General features: G+C 38.2%; 1 protein-coding gene across 1 annotated transcript in view; it reads left to right on the top strand.

Moving 5' to 3' along the window:
* The window catches only part of SPEF2 (sperm flagellar and cilia associated 2), a 1,087,451-nt gene extending 1,070,209 nt beyond the window's left edge, over positions 1–17,242 (top strand). The window contains exon 35 of the mRNA XM_086960525.1: positions 16,706–17,242. Coding sequence (XP_086816651.1) covers positions 16,706–16,786 — 81 coding nt within the window. The 3' untranslated portion in view covers positions 16,787–17,242. The remainder of the gene's footprint in view (positions 1–16,705) is intronic.
* Positions 17,243–19,888: the final 2,646 nt, after the last annotated feature.

Raw genomic sequence — 19,888 nt, forward strand, 5'->3', positions numbered from 1 at the left:
ATGTTATCATAATGAGTTTCCTTGAATTTCCTTTCTTCTGAGACCGCAGCAACGCGCGACGGGTAAGCTAGTACAAAATAAAATCATACCATTGCAATCTGTTCCATTGACGTAAGGTTTTCTGGAAAATTTGCAACTCACAAGTGACTGACATGCTAACAGAATTGTTGTGTTCACTTCCAAACCATATTAATGATTTCAGACAGTCCACAAATGTACCTATCACTGTACCTCCTATACCATTTCATGGTACTCATAAATTAAAGGTAAGAATTTTATTTACTCTAACACACAGTGAAAGACATTTTCTCCTGACTTTTTAGATCCTGTATTCCCTGTTAAATGTATTTACCAAAAGTAAGTTCTAATAAAAAACTGTCTATAAGTGTGCATGTGTTTAAACAGCACATATGCAAAGCCAGCATAGCCAATCTAAAACTGCATTCTTGTACTAGGCAGGTGCTGAACAAAAGATTGTAAACATATACAAAAGAATATAATTGCATACAGCATACATGCATATCAGTATAGATTATTCTGACTATTCAACGTATTTAAATTGGACAAAGAGTTCCTGTTGGTAAAATGAAGACAGCAAATAATTAAAGAAACGACCAAAGGTTGTTTACAATTAAAATTACCAAAAGAATGTGTTTATTTTATTTTGATCATTCGTAAGGAAACATCATTAAACTTGAAAACAAGTTTTTCATAATTCATTAATTGGAAATTGTAGGATCAGAGATGATAATAGGGTTAGAAGTGACTTAGCTAGGAGACGCACGAGCGCGCTAAACAAGATGGCCGCCTTCCGGTGATCTCCGGGACAGAGGAGCCCGTTTTATCTCCAACTGCCGTTTTTTCAGTCAGGAACTACTGAAAATTAATGGAATAATTCTTTGAAGGTTTACCTGTTTCTGTGGTGCTGTTGGTTTTCTTTTTTGGTCTTGGGAAAGGTGTTTTTCTTCCTCCTGCTCCAGCCAGCTCCAGCCTGCTTCAGCCTCGAGCTCTACAACAAGGTATTTCCGAGATTTCCTGTTAGGAGGGCGGAGCTATTACTCAGGAAAGGGCCTGGATTTGGCCTAACCACCCCCACAGTCTGTTTTAGGTGCTGCACCAGCATTCTCAGTGAAGTAATTTCTACACTTCTCTTTTTCACTTGTACATTATATTTAATTACTCCTATTAATTTTTATTATATGAAAATGGAGAATAAAAATGTACAAAATCCCAATAATAAGAGGAAAAATCTGATTTCTCCTCCTCCAGTAAAATCGAAAGTAGTGGAATCTAGTGAGCCTTCCCTTGCTTTAATTCTTGATGAGCTTCATGCTCTCCATGCAAATACAGACACCATTGCGTCCGAGATTAAAAATGTGTGCAAGGATATGGCCAACATATCGATGAAAATCTCAGACAATTCAATTAAAATACAAGACAATAAAGCAAAGATTGACACTTTTACACCACTTGTGGCAAAGATTTCCCCCATGTCTGCTCTTCTTCTGGATATGGAAAATCGCAACAGGCAATACAATCTAAGTATTTTTAATTTACCAGAGGAAGTGGAAGGCGCTAATTGTAGACTTTATTTAGACAACTTGCTACCCAGCCTTTTAAACATCAAATTTCCAGAGAAATTCGAAATTGATAAAGCGCATAGGATTCTATCCCATCGCAATCCTCAGCACACTAAGCCAATACAAATGATCTTTAAGGTTTTGCGACACCATCATTTAGTCATGATAAGAAAAGCAGCAAGGGAAATACCTTCTTTAACAGTTAATGGCAACAGGATTTTTATTCACCAAGTCTTTGAAAAGAGACTGTCAAGATTCGTAAATCTTCCTCAATTGAGAAGTCTTGGTGTTAAATATGGTTTATTCAATCCTTCAGGAATGTGTATCTGGAAAGATCATTTTTCTAAGTCCTTCCAACGTCCAGAAGATTTGAAAGTGTTTCTGGACCAATGTTCACAGACTTCTGTGGATACACAGAAATTTGCCACTAGAACAATGCTTTAATATGTATATTTGTATTTATCTCAGTTCCTTGCTTGTCCAGAAAGGTTGAAAGTATTCCTGGACCCTCGTTCGCAGCAATTTATGGTTACGATTATTCTTTATCATTTAACCTCTTGGCTGCTAATGACAAGGGTAACTCGTCATGGACTTTCCATTGATTTCAATGGACATTATATGATAATCAGAATATATGCCTTAGCAGTAAAGGGGTTAAACACAGATTTAATTATATATTTCTGACTGGATAAATGTCATTTATTTTACTATAGATATGTCACTGGGCTCTACCGGTTTTGGTCATGCTTGCGAAGCGTGTGCGCCTTTCATTCTTGATATTGAGGTTTATTTGTTGTCATCTTATATATGTTTGTTTGTCTTTTCCTTTATCTCCATTTTTCTATTTGCATATTCTGGAGCTACTACTTTTCCATACTATTTCCTTCATTCTTACTTCACTCCTCTTCTTGATCTTGATCTTCTTTTTTTATTATGGCAAATGTTCATAAATTTAAAATAACCTCATTAAACGTTAAAGGCTTACGTCATCCAGTAAAACGTACTAACATTTTTGATTATTTAAGTACTTGCAAAGCAGATATTTGTTTTATACAGGAAACTCATATTGATGACAAAATCTTAGATCATATGAAAAAAGTGGGTTGATAATATTGTTTCTTCTCCCGCAAATGGAAAAAAAATGGTTTTAGCAAAACGATTGGATTGCCAAATTTTGATTAAAATGTATGATACTGAAGAGAGGTACGTCATAGTTAAAGTTAAAACAACAAAATAGAAGGAGGCTCCCCAGGGGATTTTTATTAAAGGTCGGTTAGAAGGGGTAAGAAGCAAACCAAGTCAGAACAACCCTGCCAGTTATTTCAGGTAAGGTCCTGCGGGAGGATCCTAACAAATAACCGGAGCAACAAACCTATCACTCAGAGCCAAACATTCCAAGATATTTATATTTTTTATTTGTTCATTTTTATATATATATATATATATATTGCATTTCAATGGCCTCAGCTTTCCAGGGTGCACTCAACAGTGCGTTACCTCAAGGGTCATTTAACATCTCTCGCCATCATCCGGGTAGTTACGTTCGCCTGACGCGTTTCTGTGGTCCAATTACCACTTCATCAGAGGCGTTCTCCTGCATTTAGTTGAAACGCGCTTCCTTGACGCATGCTCATTTGTTGATTTCCATATGTGGGACTGACATGATTTTAAATTGATCCACACAGCATGCTGGTCTTTGTAGTTCTTTGCGCTGCATTGTTTGTTCAACTAAGGCAGATCTTGGAGATAATGTTTTTTTCCTTAGTAGGATCCGATTCGTGAAAGCGAGTCATTTGATATTCAACGCGCTGTGCTGACAGAATGGAAAGTGTTTGAGCCGGTGCATCCTGCACGGGAAGGCCTGCATTTCAATGGCCTCAGCTTTCCAGGGTGCACTCAACAGTGCGTTACCTCAAGGGTCATTTAACATCTCTCGCCATCATCCGGGTAGTTACGTTTGCATTTCAATGGCCTCAGCCTTCCCGTGCAGGATGCACCGGCTCAAACACCGAGCGGCTAAGGCAAAGGAACTTTTCCATTCTGTCAGTACAGCGCGTTGAATATCAAATGACTCGCTTTCACGAATCGGATCCTACTAAGGAAAAAAACATTATCTCCAAGATCTGCCTTAGTTGAACAAACAATGCAGCGCAAAGAACTACAGAGACCAGCATGCTGTGTGGATCAATTTAAAATCATGTCAGTCCCACATATGGAAATCAACAAATGAGCATGCGTCAAGGAAGCGCGTTTCAACTAAATGCAGGAGAACGCCTCTGATGAAGTGGTAATTGGACCACAGAAACGCGTCAGGCGAACGTAACTACCCGGATGATGGCGAGAGATGTTAAATGACCCTTGAGGTAACGCACTGTTGAGTGCACCCTGGAAAGTTGAGGCCATTGAAATGCAATATATATATATATATATATATTTAATGGATTTTCAAAATTCCATATGCTTGTATTAAAAAGATTAAAATGCACATACATTTATTGTGTAACAATTTACATTTGAAACATACATTATTGCATTCATTGTCCCTCAAAACACTGTACATCTCTCACACTCACATAACCATCTATTCATGGGGGTATCATTCAAACAGTCTTTCATACATCAACACACAGAGGTTCCCGCTAGTACATGAACACCATCAAATGAATATCAGAATGGACAACCATTCATTAATCAAAGGGGTATTTAAGCAGAAATGGATATAAAAATAGGATTGATGATGGAATAACCATTCCTTCTGCCAACACGAATCAAGCCAACACGCGTTTCGGTGTATGGGCCCACCTGGACCACACCTTTGTCAGGGCGACGATGTACCACAGAGGAGGGGAAGGAGTAACTGGAAATACAAAATACATGTATAAATATATAACATAATTATTCACTTTCTTCTTTGAGTATACATAGTGTCAAGTTGATAGATACACATTTGGCTCTGGGTTCAAAAGGGTGCCCCAAATAGATTTAATCTCATACATTTTTTTTTTTTTAAACTAGGCTCAAGAGAAAACAACTAACGGGTTTGGAATCAATAATCCTACAACATTCACTAGTCATACATAACCCTTATAATCACTCATCTTTCAACCTGCATACTAAATGTCTCACATCACTCAATCTCGTGGGTTCAGCTATATTAATTTTTCACAGGGTCCCAGGGTATTCACAGGGAAACCCTTTAACAAAGTTCATACTTACAGGACCACCAGGAGTCATTTTTACAGCTGTTCATGCTCTACAGAGTTTACAAATACCTGCATGCTGGTCCGGGCACCCAATTAGATAGGGAAAGGGGATTAACTCAAGATGGTGGGGCAATTAGCTTCGATAGGATAGAGAACCATGGTGCTATAATTGATAGGTAAACAGTAGAATAGTTCTACTTCCCAAAATCAATTTAATCTAGGGTCCGAATAAGAACCATCGATTGAAGGGGGGTCAAATCGTATGACTCTCCTTGCGCAGAGAATTCTTCAAAGGATGCGGCGCAGAACCCTGGTCTAGATGCCTATACCTTTTAGGCCCTACAACAACACCACTACAATCTGAAAAATGTTTGAAACACAATTTGGGTCTAGTCATGTGGCTTTCTATACATGGGGGGAACCTCACACTGGGGACCAAACGTTATTTACATTTCGCAGACTAATCCACCCACAGAGGTACTGGGCTCATTCCCCTACTTCACGGAACAGTGCAGACTGGCAGGGCGCATCCCTTAAATCAGTATGTGTACATATTATGCGTACACATAGACAGTGCAGATTTTAAGATTTCTCTGTAGCACAAATCAATGAAAGCACGGGTACCCTGGACCAGATCTCGGAGCTCCGAGATGAGGTCCATGAGAGAGAAAACTATTGCCTACCTGGGTTTCTGTCCAGAGGGACGCCAGCTGTCGGAGGATCTGGATGCGGCGTTTTGTTTCAAATATAGGATATATCTCCTCATGAAGTGAATTCGGAATAAATAAATAATCTGCAGAACAACCCATAAGAATAGAATTACAGGTTTGTCCATACACTTTATTCTCCTAGTAGGGAGAGCCCCCAGCCTGACACACAAGAATAAAAGGCCGCTAGGTTTGTTTAGGGGGAAAAAAACAAGTCAAAAGGGAGGGCCATCAATAATGTCTAATTTCAGTTCTGTGATTACACACGCTAAGCCAATGGGTATCGGAGATCCTACTTTATATTTTCAGACAATCACCTAGGTCATGCCCTTTAAATTTGTTCTGGATGTATGGGCCCCGGGAGGTCCCGATGATGATTTCTATAATCGCACATGTACCTGTATTAAATAGTCACAGTGCCACGGTCCACCTGATGTCAAGGAGGAGACGTCAAGGAGGGTTGGCCCGTAGGTTCGCTGGTACAAATCTGTGGGCAAAAGGATATATAGAATCACGTGTCAGCAGTTACGTTTAGAGGAATTTCTGGCCCACCCTCAGTGTTTTAGGGAAATCGATGTCCAATATGGACGAATGCCCTCACATTGGGGCTGCGTCTGGGGGGCCAAGGGGCTTTCCAAGGGTGACACGTAGTATATCGCCGCTGACATGTATACAGAGGACTATAGGGCTCGTTGCCGCTTACCGATATAGGTGTCGAGTCGAGTCTTCCAGGTACAGTTGCACAGGATAGCGCAAGCCGGTTTCGTTCAAAAAGGAGCCGGGGGGGGGGACAAATCTTCGCACGTCCTTTTAAGTTGTTCGGGCCAAGGTTCTGCCTACTAATTAGGAGCTCAAGGTTCACTTTTTTACCCGAGATAGATATGGGTCCACATAATTTCAAGCGTCTTGGCGGCCATCTTAGAACAGGATAATTAACCCGCGAAGCTTACGGATTTTCGAGGTTCACTGATAGCATGGGAACATACGTTTCCATATGTCCCTAATATCTTTGTTGGCAGATATAGATGGTTGTCAAAGTCAAGGGGGAATTCGGATGGAGTTACTAGAAACGAGAGGGAAAGTTTCTCCTTTCGGGTAGGAAGAATTTTTCATGGTACGCAGGATCAAGATCATATTCATAGCTCTTCATCAAATAAAGGTCCCCTAAGGAGTATGCATATTTCACCGATAAACAATAACCCAGATAGTTCGGAATATATTCCGCATTAGTTAACCAGCCTGATTGGGGGGCCTATAGTAGAAGGGCCTGGTTCCATGATATGGAAAAATTGGTAGGAAGATCAAAGGGCTGGACGATTCCCTACCTATAGGGGATATTTTGATATTTGATATATATGGATATTTATAGAGCGCAGACATTCGCTCCAAAGGAGCATCTTGGTGCTTGGCTGACGTGCAGGAGGTGGTTGCGTAGAAGATGGAATGTGGTGAAGAAACTGAGACTAGATGGCTGCCAATACAGAGGTGTCTGGTTGTTGGTACACCCATGTCTTTAGGAGTTTTCTAAAAAGGCTCTCATTATCAGTTAGTCTAAGATTGATTGGAAGGTTGTTCCATGCCCTTGCTGCTAGTATGGTGAAGGTTTTCCCACCCCGGGTTTTGTACTTAAATCTTGGAATAATGATAAGATTTGTACCGGAGGATCTCAGGCATCGCGAGGGGTTGTAACGTGTAAAACGCTTTGCAAAATAATGGGGTCCTGTGTTTTTCAGGGTTTTAAAGACAGTGAGGAGAAGTTTAAAAAGAATCCTTTTGTGTAGAGGTAGCCAGTGGAGGGTATTCAGCGCCGCTGAAGCTGATGACCTTCTAGGAAGTCCCAGCACCAGTCTGGCAGCTGCATGTTGTATGCTTTGCAGTTTTTTTAGGGTGGACTTTTTCACTCCTGCCATTAATCCGTTGCAGTAGTCAAGGCGGGAGAGTATTACAGCTACCGTGACTGATTTTCGAGCTGCAATGGGGAGGAGAGCAAAGAATTTTTGTAGGGATTTTATAAGTGCGAAACAACGTCCAGCAGTGATCCTGACGTGGTCATCGAAAGAAAGAGATGAATCGAATTGCACGCCCAGGTTCCGTGCTGAAGGTACCGCGCTGGGGGGGAGGAGGAGGTCCATCACGAGCATGGGTCTGTGGTCCAAATAGAGAGGAACAGCATATTCCAAGGGGGTTTATTCATTTCTGGGTAGGATCTATGAAATGGCATTGGACCAGGGGCATTCCTCATTAAGTCCTCTTTTTACTGAATTCAAGTAAAAGATCCAGAAGACTTCTCTTTTTTTGCGGAGGGTTGTGGGATCAACCCCGGGTTGGGCCTGGATTTTCTCCAGTATAAACAATCTTAGTTCTTTTTCAGAATGCTTGGTTTCCAACCAGTGTGTCACAATCGGGGCACATGTTTTCCCATTTTGAATGTTGGACTTATATTCGCCAATTCTCAGGCGACATTCTCTTCCTGTTTTGCCAACATACGGTAAATCGCAGGGGCAAAGAATGACATATACCATATTGCTGGTGCTGCAATTAGTCAATTTCTTGTTCCGAGCCACAGATATGGTGCCTTCCGTAGTGGTAATGGATTCCCCAATTATTGCGTGCGGGCAGGCGTGACTGCTGCCACATCAGTGATTACCAACGATGGAATAAGAGCCACCTTTAGCCGTTTGGAGTTGGGTGTGAAGTAATTTAATTAAAATTAATTCAATATGTTGATTTATTTATTAGTATTTATTTTTAATCAATTTTTAATTAATTAATTGGTAATTAATTAAAATGTAAATGGTAAATAATGTTAATTAAATGATGAATTGGTAATTAATTAAAATAAAATTGGTAATTCATTGTCAATTAATTATTAATTGGTAAGTAATTAAAATATAATTGGTAATCAATTTGAAATAATTGATTAAATGTTAATCATGTTAATTGTATTAATTTATTTTTAGTAGTGGGTTGTGGATTTATAGGGGAATAGGGTGGGAAGTAATTTATTTATAAATATTTACATTTTTTAATTCATTTATTGGTTATTTTTGTTGAAATTAATTAATTTATTATAAACAACTAATAATTATTTTAAAAAAAATAATTGGTATTAATATGTAATTAATTTTCATTCATATATGAAGTATATACATTCCCTACTGTTGCACTCTCTGGAGTGGGAATAGTAATTTTTGCCCCACGCTATCCAACGCTTTCCCTACTGTTGCACTCATTGGAGTGGGAATAGTAATTTTTATCCCTACGCTATCCAATGCTTTCCCTACTGTTGCACTCTCTGGAGTGGGAATAGTAATTTTAACCCCCACGCTATCCAGCGCTTTCCCTACTGTTGCACTCACTGGAGTGGGAATAGTAATTTTCACCCCTACGGTATCCAAGGTTTTCCCTACTGTTGCACTCTCTGGAGTGGGAATAGTAAATTTTACTACTACGCTATCAACGTTTTCCCTACTGTTGCACTCATTGGAGTGGGAATAGTAATTTTTACTCTCCCGCTATCCAACGCTTTCCCTACTGTTGCACTCATTGGAGTGGGAATAGTAATTTTAACCTCTATGCTATCCAACACTTTCCCTACTGTTGCACTCACTGGAGTGGGAATAGTAATTTTTACCCTCCCGCTATCCAACGCTTTCCCTACTGTTGCACTCTACGGAGTGGGAATAGTAATTTTTACCACTACGGTATCCAAGGCCTTCCCTACTGTTGCACTCATTGAAGTGGGAATAGTAATTTTTATCCCTACGCTATCCGACGCTTTCTTTACTGTTGCACTCTCTGAAGTGGGAATAGTAATTTTTACCACTATGCTGTCCAACGCTTTTGCTACTGTTGCACTCTCTGGAGTGGGAATAGTAATTTTTACCCCTACGCCATCCAATGCCTTCCTTACTGTTGCACTCTCTGGAGTGGGAATAGTAATTCTTACCCTCCCGCTATCCAAGGCTTTCCCTACTGTTGCACTCACTGGAGTGGGAATAGAAGTGTTTACTGCTACGCTATCCAATGTTTTTTCTACTGTTGCACTCACTGGAGTGGTAATAGTAAATTTAACCCTCTCGCTATCCTATGGTAAATATATTGTATATTTTATCATTAATACTATGTATATATATATATATATATATATATATATATATATATATATATATATATATATATATATTTTTTTTTTTTTTAAATTATATTAATTATCTATTCGTTTTAATGTTATTTAAGTATTTTAAGTATTTTTAAGTTAGTTATATTTATTATTTTATTAATTTTAAATTACTTTTAACTTTGTAAAAAAGTCGATATTTTGACTATCTATATTTTTTACATCAATATTTTTGATTCGATATTTTTGTACTTACCTGTTTGGAGATAGGAAGTCGATATTTTGGCATTCTATATTTTTAACTCAATATTTTTGAATATCGATATTTTTGACATCGATATTGTGTCAGTGATCCCCCCCTTCCATATAAAGAAAACGTCATCGATGAATCGCGACTATATTCTGAGGTTTTCATGGAAGGGGGCCATTTCATTGTAAATGTGGACTTTATCAAACTCTCCCATGTATAGGCAAGCTACACTAGGGGCGCAACTGGCCCCCATACTGACTCCTAGAGTTTGTTTGATGAGTGAGTTATTGAACTCAAAGTAATTTTTACGTATAGCACAATCTCCACACATTGCAGAATGAAGTTGCTATTGGTAATGTCAGGCCTAGATGATAAGATTCCTTCAATTGCTTTATACGCTCCATTTTGAGGGATGTTGGAATATAAAGATTCAACATCTAGGGTGACTAAAAGTTCCCTGTGTTCCTGGTATGAGGTGCCTTCAATTTTGCTAATGAAATGCCCGGTATCCTTCACATAGGACTCTAGGTCGCTGACCAACGGTTTTAGAAATCGATCTATATATTTTTAGAAAGTGGTTCCGTGGCAGCCCCGATGGTAGAGACAATGGGTCTCAGGGGGGGATTCAAACTGTTCTTATGAGTTTTAGGGACCCCGTAAATTATGGGTATCCTAGTAAAACTCGGGTTAGGAATTCTGCTTCCTGTTCCAGATATTGCCCAATTCGACCGTTTTCTCAACAACGGACAAAATCTATTGTTTGAGGGCTGTTTCAGGGCTCTTGGTAATGTAGTGTAGTTCCTATTTTCCCAATAGGCTCTGCGCATTGGAATAACATAAACAGCAGTGTAGACGTAGGACTGAGGTCTTCTAGGTCTCTACTGACTATGTTAAACTTAATTTAGGTTTGCGCCAGCTGGCTCAGAGGTCACTGGAAACTTTATTGAATGAATAGGGAGGGATAAGCTTCCCTGGCTCAGACAAGAAGGGATTCAGCTTCCGACAACCATATAACATGACAACTTTGCTCCCCCAGAATAAGAGTAAATCTCTAGAGTCGTGTGAAAACAATAGACAGCTATTTCACTCAGTCAGAAGTGCGTTCTTAGTTTCACCAGAGTGCAGAGAAGAGAGAGACGGGCGTTTTCAATAAAAGGTATTATTTATTGAGCAGTCTTCTTTCTCATGCAAGAGAAATGAATTGCCACAATTGCAATACTTAATATAAAGGATATATAGGATCCTCCCGCAGGACCTTACCTGAAATCACTGGCAGGGTTGTTCTGACTTGGTTTGCTTCTTACCCCTTCTAACCTGCCTTTAATAAAAATCCCCTGCGGAGCCTCCTTCTATTTTGTTGTTTTAACTTTAACTATGACGTATCTCCCTTCAGTATCATAAATTTTACTCAAAATTTGGCAATGCAATAGTTTTGCTAAAAGAATAGCCACGCCATTTTTTTTGCCATTTGCGGGAGAAGAAACAATATTAGCAACCCACTTTTTTTTCATATAATAAAGATGTTGTCATCAATATGGGTTTCCTGTATAAAACAAATATCTGCATTGCAAGTACTTAAATAATCTAAAATTTTAGTACGTTTTACTGGATGATGTACACCTTTAACGTTTAATGAGATTTTAAATTTATGAACATTTGCCATAATAAAAAAAGAAGATCAAGATCAAGAAGAGGAGTGAAGTAAGAATGAAGGAAATAGTATGGAAAAGTAGTAGCTCCAGAATATTCAAATAGGAAAAGGGAGATAAAGGAAAAGACAAACAAACATATATAAGATGACAACAAATAAACATCAATACAAAGAATGAAACGCGCACACGCTTCGCAAGCATGACCAAAACCAGTAGAGCACAGTGACATATCTATAGTAAAATAAATGACATTTATCCAGTCAGAAATATATAATTAAATCTATGTTTAAATGACAAAGAATAATCATAACCATAAATTGCTGCGAACGAGGGTCCAGGAATACTTTCAACCTTTCTGGACAATCAAGGAACTGAGATAAATACAAATATACATATTAAAGCATTGATTAAAGTGACAAATTTCTGTGTTCATGATTCTGTCATACTTTTACTAAATGTTTATGGTCCTACTGCTGATGATTCTGATGATTCTGATTTTTGGTCTAATCTTACAACTGAAGTTCTAAAATTGGGTAAAGTTCCTCTAATTGTTGGTGGTGATTTTAATGTTATATTTGATCCATTATTAGATAGATTATCACTTACTAAATTTCATCCTCCTAAAGTTTTTTATGCTTTTAAAGGATGTACGTCATTACAGTGCATGCTTTTACCAGGCATGCCTTTACAACGCAGGTTTTTCAACGCAAGTCGTTACAACAACTTGCGTTGGGGGTGCTGGATAGTGAATAGTTTAGTTTACTATTCCAACTCCAGCCCCCGTGGATAGTAGGGAAGGTGTTGGATAGTAAATTGAACTATTACCTATCCTAGAGCGCCCCCCAGCGCAAGTCATTGTAATGACTTGCGTTGAAAAACCTGCGTTGTAAAGGCACTGCGTGGTAAAAGTTGCGTCGTAAAGGATGTTTCCCCTTTTAAATCATTTATTCAAACTACAAAGGTAGTTGACATTTCGCGACTACACTTCCCCACAGAGAAACGTTCTACATTCTTTTCTAATCCAAATAATTCTCATTCTAGGCTTGATTACTTATTAGTCTCCAAGCACCTATGATTGGTAACATTGATATTTCAGCTCACACTTTTGGTTATGAATTTAACTCAATCCTTAGCAAAAGAGCTGGCATTCAGATCTCTAATTCTAAAGCCAAATTAAGTTTTAATGCCAATAGATCTGTAAAACTTCTAACTAATTATTTGCGTATCAAAAAAGATAAATCTCAAATAAATTAAATTCAGGTTTCTCATGGTAAAATTGCTTTATCCCACAATGATATAGTTAATGAATTTTTGGATTTTTATTCTAATCTTTATAACAAACCAAATGTTGATGATGCTTCTTTAATCTATTCTTTTTTAACTGAATGTGGACTACCCAAGATTTCACAATCGGATAAAATGAGGCTTGACTCACCTATCACTCAAGATGAAATTAAATCAGCCATAAAATCTCTTTAAAAACAAATCTCCTGGTCCTGATGGTATTCCTGCTGAGTTTTACAAAGAATTTCAATTACAACTTATTCCTTATTTATTTCAACTTTTTACCTTTTTTAGTTCCACAGGAATTACCTCAGGATCTTTTACTGAGGCTTTAATTATTGTAATTCCAAAACCTAATAAGGATCCAACACGTGTATCAAATTATCGTCCTATCTCTTTAATAAACCAAGATTGTAAATTATATGCTAAAATACTTAGTTCTAGATTTTCCCCTATGTTAGAATCTATTATCCATCCAGATCAATCTGGTTTTATAAATAACAGGTATTCTGACAACAATACACAAAACTCTGCTACATGTTATTGAACAAGGATCTCCTTTAACTTTACCATAAGGAATTCTCGCTTTGCATACTGAGAAAGCTTTTGATAAAATTCACTTACAATTTTTATTCCATACATTGTTATCCTTTAATTTTGGTGACTCATTTATCCGCATTATTCTGCTTTATACTCTGCTCCAACTGCCCATTTATTTATTGATGGATACATTTCAAGCCAATTTTCCCTTTTTAGAGGTACAAGAAAAGGTTGCCCTTGTTTCCCGCTTTTGTTTCTTCTAGGTATTGAGCCTCTACTTGTATAAGAAAATGTGAAAATATTATAGGAATCACTTTTAAAGATGTCATTATTAAAACCTTAGCTTCTGCTTCTATTTATCAGTGATCCTTTATCCCCATTCCCTTCCCTTTTAGAGATTATTTCAAACTATTCCACAATTTCTGGATATGAATTATATACTAATAAAACAGATTTTTTTCCTTTAACTATTTACTTTACTCCTGATGTGATACCTATGAATGATATTGTTTGGCAAAAGGATAAATTAAAGTATCTTGGTATTATGTTTGCTTCATCCATAAAATCCACACTAACATTGAACTGAGACTTAATATTTAAATATATTAAAAATAAAACATCCAAATGGTCTTCGCTCCACCTTTCTTGGTGGGGAAGAATGGACTCCATTAAAATTACTATTGTTCCTAAGATTTTCTATACCCTTCCCATGATTCCCACTCAATTTTCATTAAAGTTTTACATAGATGTGGACAAACCTCTTTCTAAATGTCTTTGGAATAACAAATCACCTCGTATTAGTTATAAAAAACTAAAAATGCCCAAATGTAATGCAGGTTTGGATTTTTTTCATTATCATAAAGCTTTTTTTTAAAGCAAAGTTCTGTATGGTGTAATCATTCCTTTTTAAATAATCCACCTATGTGGCTTCTTATTGAGAAATCATTAGTGTAACCATTCCCACTACCCACTTTGGTTACCATGTCTAATAAATCATAATTTCTTCGTAATTCACCAAAATGATTTTTAATGATTTAAACTCAATTTTTCAATCTCCCATGTTGAATACGAAAGAGATGTAATTATGATATAGCTCGGTTATTACATTAAATAGAAACATTAGTTTTTGGTATTCCTGGATTAATGCTGGTATTTTTCATCTCAAAGATGTCTATTACAACAAGGCTTTTATATCATTTGAAGCTCTACAATAAAATTTAATTTACCTCAGGCTGACCGTACCAAATATGAACATTTGTGTAATTCGATTTTAGATTCATTTCCTCATGTTATTCCCTCTAATGTTAACGCTGATTTATCAATTTATATTCAAACTGTTTCCACAACATCCCATGGTGTTTCTATTTTATATAAAAAGTTATCTAATTCTTTAGGAAATAACTTAAATATGATTACAGTTTTTTGGAATAATGAACTTTCAATCTCCTTATCTACTGAAACTTTGAAAGATATCTGGCTTAACATTATTTCTGTTTGGTTACCGGTTTTGCTTTATTAAACTCATTCTTGTATTTTATTCAACTGTTTATGGACTCCATTGCGTTTATTTAAAGCTAAACGTCTTCAGTCTTCAATTTGTTGGCACTGTAAATTAGTTTTTAAATTTTGGACTGAAGTGTGGGATATTATAAAGGAGATATTAAATATACAGGATGATGTTTCATTCAAATTGTTAATATGCAAATCTGGGGCTAGATGTAGGTAATTCTAATTTACCGACTCATAAATACCGAATTTTACCGATTCAGTATTTATGAATCTGTAAATTAGAAGGAGGGAGATGTAGCAAATTTTAATTTTGATTTACCGAATCGTTAACATTCGGTATTTACCGATTCGGTATTTACCGAATCAGTAAATACCGAATCCTGCAAGGGTGCAGGGGGTGTCACTTTCACACCCTCTAGCACCCCAGATACAGGCATGTGTGCCATGTGGCACACAGTCATGCCCTAAGGGCATGTCTGCCTGTCACATGGCATAGGTGTGCATGCACACATGTGCATGCACACCTGGATTCGGTATTTTACCACCCAATTGGAATGGGTGGTAAAATACCGAATCTGAAAGGCCTTTGGGACTCAGAAGAGTCCCACCTACATATAGAAGTTACCGAATCGGTAAAAAAATACCGATTCGGTATTTTACTGATTCGGTAAATTTACCGATTCGGTAAAATTACCGAATCGGTAAAATTGGCCCCCTACATCCCAAAAATCCATTTACCGGTCGGTAACGGCCGAAATCGGCCGTTACCGGCCGGTAAATAGCCACCTACATCTGGCCCAAAATGTTCTTTCGCTATTATTAAGTAATTTAGAAGGTAAACTATTTAATTTTTTGATATCAACTGCTTTAAGATCTGTTATGTTCTGTTGGAAAGATGTTTCGCTCTTATCAGTTCATGCTTGGTGGTCATGGGTTATATTTACAAGAAGAGGAGCGCAGATGAATGGTATTATTCATAATGCTAGTTCTTACCACTCTTTTTGGAAAACTGTTGATATTTATTTAGCTTCTTAATTATATATTTATGTTTAGTTCTCTTTGAAATTGTTGTTATAACTGACCAAAAATTCTATAAAATTGTAGCTCTTTTTATAGTCAATGCATATGTTTTTTAAAATTTTTGTTTTCTTTCCTTCCCCATTAATTTTTGATGAGTATATGCAATTTTTTTTTACCTTTTTAGTAATTCATTTGACGTTCTTTATATATCGAAATTGTGAATAGGAATTTTTATTCAATGATATTGTTCTGTATTGTTTTTGTTTTATTTGTTTAATATGAAAACTCAACATATTTTGAACTAAAAAAAAAGAAGTGACTCAGCTGTTTTAAGTGTCTGGGTATGCCTATCGTTATTGGATAGGGCTGGGGCTCAGTTTAAGCTGAGGTTTAAATTCTGAATTGGGGAAAGGGTAAAGATTATCGCTTGGGTTAGGGCTATTTGTTATAGCTATGTCAAGTGATACGGATAGGGATTGTTGGAAGGGATGTTATTTATTTTGGGTTTCACTATTATGATGTGTCGAAGTAATGCAAAATCCTCTATGTGTCATTGTTATATATTTTTCATCAGAAATGTATTTATTATGTTAGCGTTCATCCTTAAATGTTCACACTTTACTATAGTTCATGAGGAACCTTGTACTATTTCTTGGCTATTCCTAAAGTCGATTGTCATGTGTCACGTTTGAACTTTTTCCACCATCTTTCAGCATTTATGACTCTGCAATCCAATGTCCCCGGCAGTTTGTTTCATATTAATTATTGTGTCACTAGACAGTAGATACACAATGTAAGCATAACAATGTGAATTAATCTTCCATGCATCATTTTCCATAGGACATTCAGTCAGTGCTTTTGAAAATCAAGCAAGCACACGAAGGTGACCTTCAGGCATCTCTTCCTATCAAGACAGAATGAGGCATGGAAAGCATCAGAGGACCATGCAAGCATTATTATGCATGAAAGAAGGAAACATTTGTTCAAGCAGTTTGAGTCTATAGTAGCTATATGACCGCATTGAAATTCTGAAGGGTGAATCTGTGTAATGCTGTTAAAAATAGTATTGTTTTACTCAAGAAATGCACCTATATTATAAGACCGAACAACAAAATGTGAACATTCTAATAAGATTAATTTCCACTGAAGCTTTCTGAATGTTTGATACTGGAAAGCCATTTAAATCCTTGCGAAGTATATTTATTGTACCAAAGTCCAAATAGCTCAAGGACTTAAAGATATGAATAGTGTACAAAACATTACTAGCAGTTACTTAAGCAATGTTGCAAGGGAAAATGTGTCATTAATGTAGCTTTAAAAAACTGTAATCTCATTTCCTGTACATTTTGCCTGTTGAAATAAAAGTTTGGAGCTCTCCACCACTGTGTGGTTAATTTTGCTTAGGCACCTTGCTAGTTTCTGCCAATGCATGCATTTCACTGTGGGAACATACACATTAAACGATACAGGTGGGCAGTAGCAATAATAGCGCACTCTGAGGGTAAAAGCAGTGGCCTGATTAAAAAAACAGCAAAACAGAGGTGAGACGCAGGTACTTGGAGGCCGAAAGACAAAACAAGCATTGGCCAAGCCATTAGATCTCGCCTATGCAAGAGCTACCGGCTTTGGTAATGAGTTTTTGCCAGGTTGTACACACGTGTGTGTGCTGTTCAGCATGGCTAACAGCTAGAGGCATGGAGTGTCCTAGATTGGAGTGGGGTAGTAGACTGGATTTGTTGGAGTAAAGTGGTGTAGGGTTGTAGAGTTGAGTAGAGGGGATTAGAGTTCAGTGGCAGTGTGTCATAGAATGCAGTGACATGGAGTGCAGTGTTGTAGAATGGAGTGCTGTATAGCGGAGTGGCGTGGAATGGGGTGGAGAGGGTTACAGTCGATTGAGGTAGTAGGTGGATTGGATTGAAGTAGATTGGGGTGGATTAGATTGGGTAGAGTAGATTAGATTGAGTGGAGTGGGGTGGATTGACTGGAGTGGGTGGATTGGAATGGGTGGACTAGATGTGGTGGATTGAATTTGAGTGGGATGGATTGAAATGGGATGAGGTGGATTGGATTCAGTGGAGTGGTTTGAGGTTGATTGGATTGAGTTGGATTGCTGCGGGCTGAACTGGATTGGGGTGGGTGGATTGGAGTGGGGTGGGGTTGATTGGAGTGGGGTAGATTGGATTTGGCTGCATTGGGGTGGATTGAAGCGGAGTGGGGTGGAGTATTTGAGGTGAGGTGGATTGGATTGGATTTGAGTGGGGTGAATTGTTTTGGATTAGAGAGAGGCAGATTGTTTTGGATTGGAGTGGGGCAGACTGTTTTATTTTGGAGAGGGATTGGTTGGAGTGAGGCACATTGTTTTGGATTGGAGTGGGGCAGATTGTTTTGGTTTGGAGATAAACTGATTGGATTGGGGCAGATTGTTTTGGATTAGAGTGAGGCAGATTGCTTTGGTTTGGAGAGGGACTGATTGGATTGGGGCAGATTGTTTTGGATTAGAGTGAGGCAGATTGCTTTGGTTTGGAGAGGGACTGATTGGAGCTGGGCAGATTATTTTGCATTGGAGTGGGACAGATTGTTTTGGATTGGATTGTGGCACATTGGAGTAGAGCAGACTGTTTTGAATTGGAGTGGAACAGACTGTTTTGAATTGAAGTGGGGCAGATTGTTTTGGATTGAAGTGGGGCAGATTGTTTTGAATTAGAGTCGGGCCCATTATTTTGGATTGAGTGGGGCAGATTGTTTTGGTTTGGAATGGGATGTATTGGATTGGAATGAGTTGTATTGGGGAGGGAGTGGGGGATTGGATTTGGGTGAGGTATATTGGATTGTAGTGGGGTAGATTGAATTGGAAAGGATTGAATTGGTGTGGGGTGGATCGGCGTGTTGTGGATTGTGGTGGATTGGAGTGGGTTGAATTGGAATGAGTTGGTGGATTGAAGTGAAGTGGATTGGACTGAAGTGGAGCAGATTAGAGCAGGCAGATTTTCTTTATTGGAGTGGGATGGATTAGAGTGGGGCCATTTGTTTTAGAATGGAGTTGGACAGATTGTTTTGGATTGAAGTGGGCTAGATTTGAGTGGGGCAGATTGTTTTGGATTGAGTGACGCAGATTGTTGTGGATCAGTTTGGGACAGATTGTTTTGGATTTGAATGGAGCAGACTGTGTTGGATTGGAGTGTGGCTGATTGTATATGATTGAATTGGGGCAGATAGTTTTGGATTGGTGTGGAGCAGGTTTTTGGGACTGGAGTGGGGCAGATTTTTTGGATTGAAGTGGGGTAGATTGGAGTGGGGAAGATTGGAGTGGAGCAGAGTAATTTTGGATTGAGTTGGACAGATTGTTTTGGATTGCAGTGGGGCAGATTGGAGTGGGGCAGGTTGGGAGGATTAAAGTGTGGTGGGTTGAAGTTGATTTGGAATTAGTGTCTTTGATTGGATCGGGATGAGTGGCAGGAATTGGAGTCGGTGGATTGGATTAGTTTTGGATGATAGAATTGAGCGGGACAGATTGCTGTGGGTTGAGGTGGGGCGGATTTGAGTGTGGTGGATCGGGTGTAGTGCATGATTATGTTTTAAAGCATATTTTCAGAAAGAATCAATGTTTCAATAAAATAATCCTCATCTTTTGAGAACAGTGCCCATAAGCAGAAACAAAAGAAGACATGCATGCAAAGTGAGAAAAGAAGACTTGGCCAAATAATAGAAAATAAACTATTGAAAATAAACCTTTGCAATTTTGTTTGTCCTGCTGGGCACATTTTTGCCTGTCACACCAACAAAATAGTACCTTAGTCACGTCAGGAGCAGTGGTCAGGCACTGATTAAGTTGAATCAATCTCTGCTTGGCCCCTGCTCCACATAGAGCAACGGAAATGTGTTAGGCCTGCCTTTACGAATTGTGAGGCTGTAAAAAAAGAGTGTCATGGAAGGCAACAAATAGCAAGCAATGGGCGGGCTCCAAGCCCTCTTTAAAAAACAGTGTCCCGCAAGCGAGACGCATGTGCTAGAGCATGCTATTGG

Source organism: Lissotriton vulgaris, chromosome 3_1 (assembly GCF_964263255.1).
Source record: "Lissotriton vulgaris chromosome 3_1, aLisVul1.2, whole genome shotgun sequence".
Lineage (NCBI taxonomy): Eukaryota > Metazoa > Chordata > Amphibia > Caudata > Salamandridae > Lissotriton > Lissotriton vulgaris.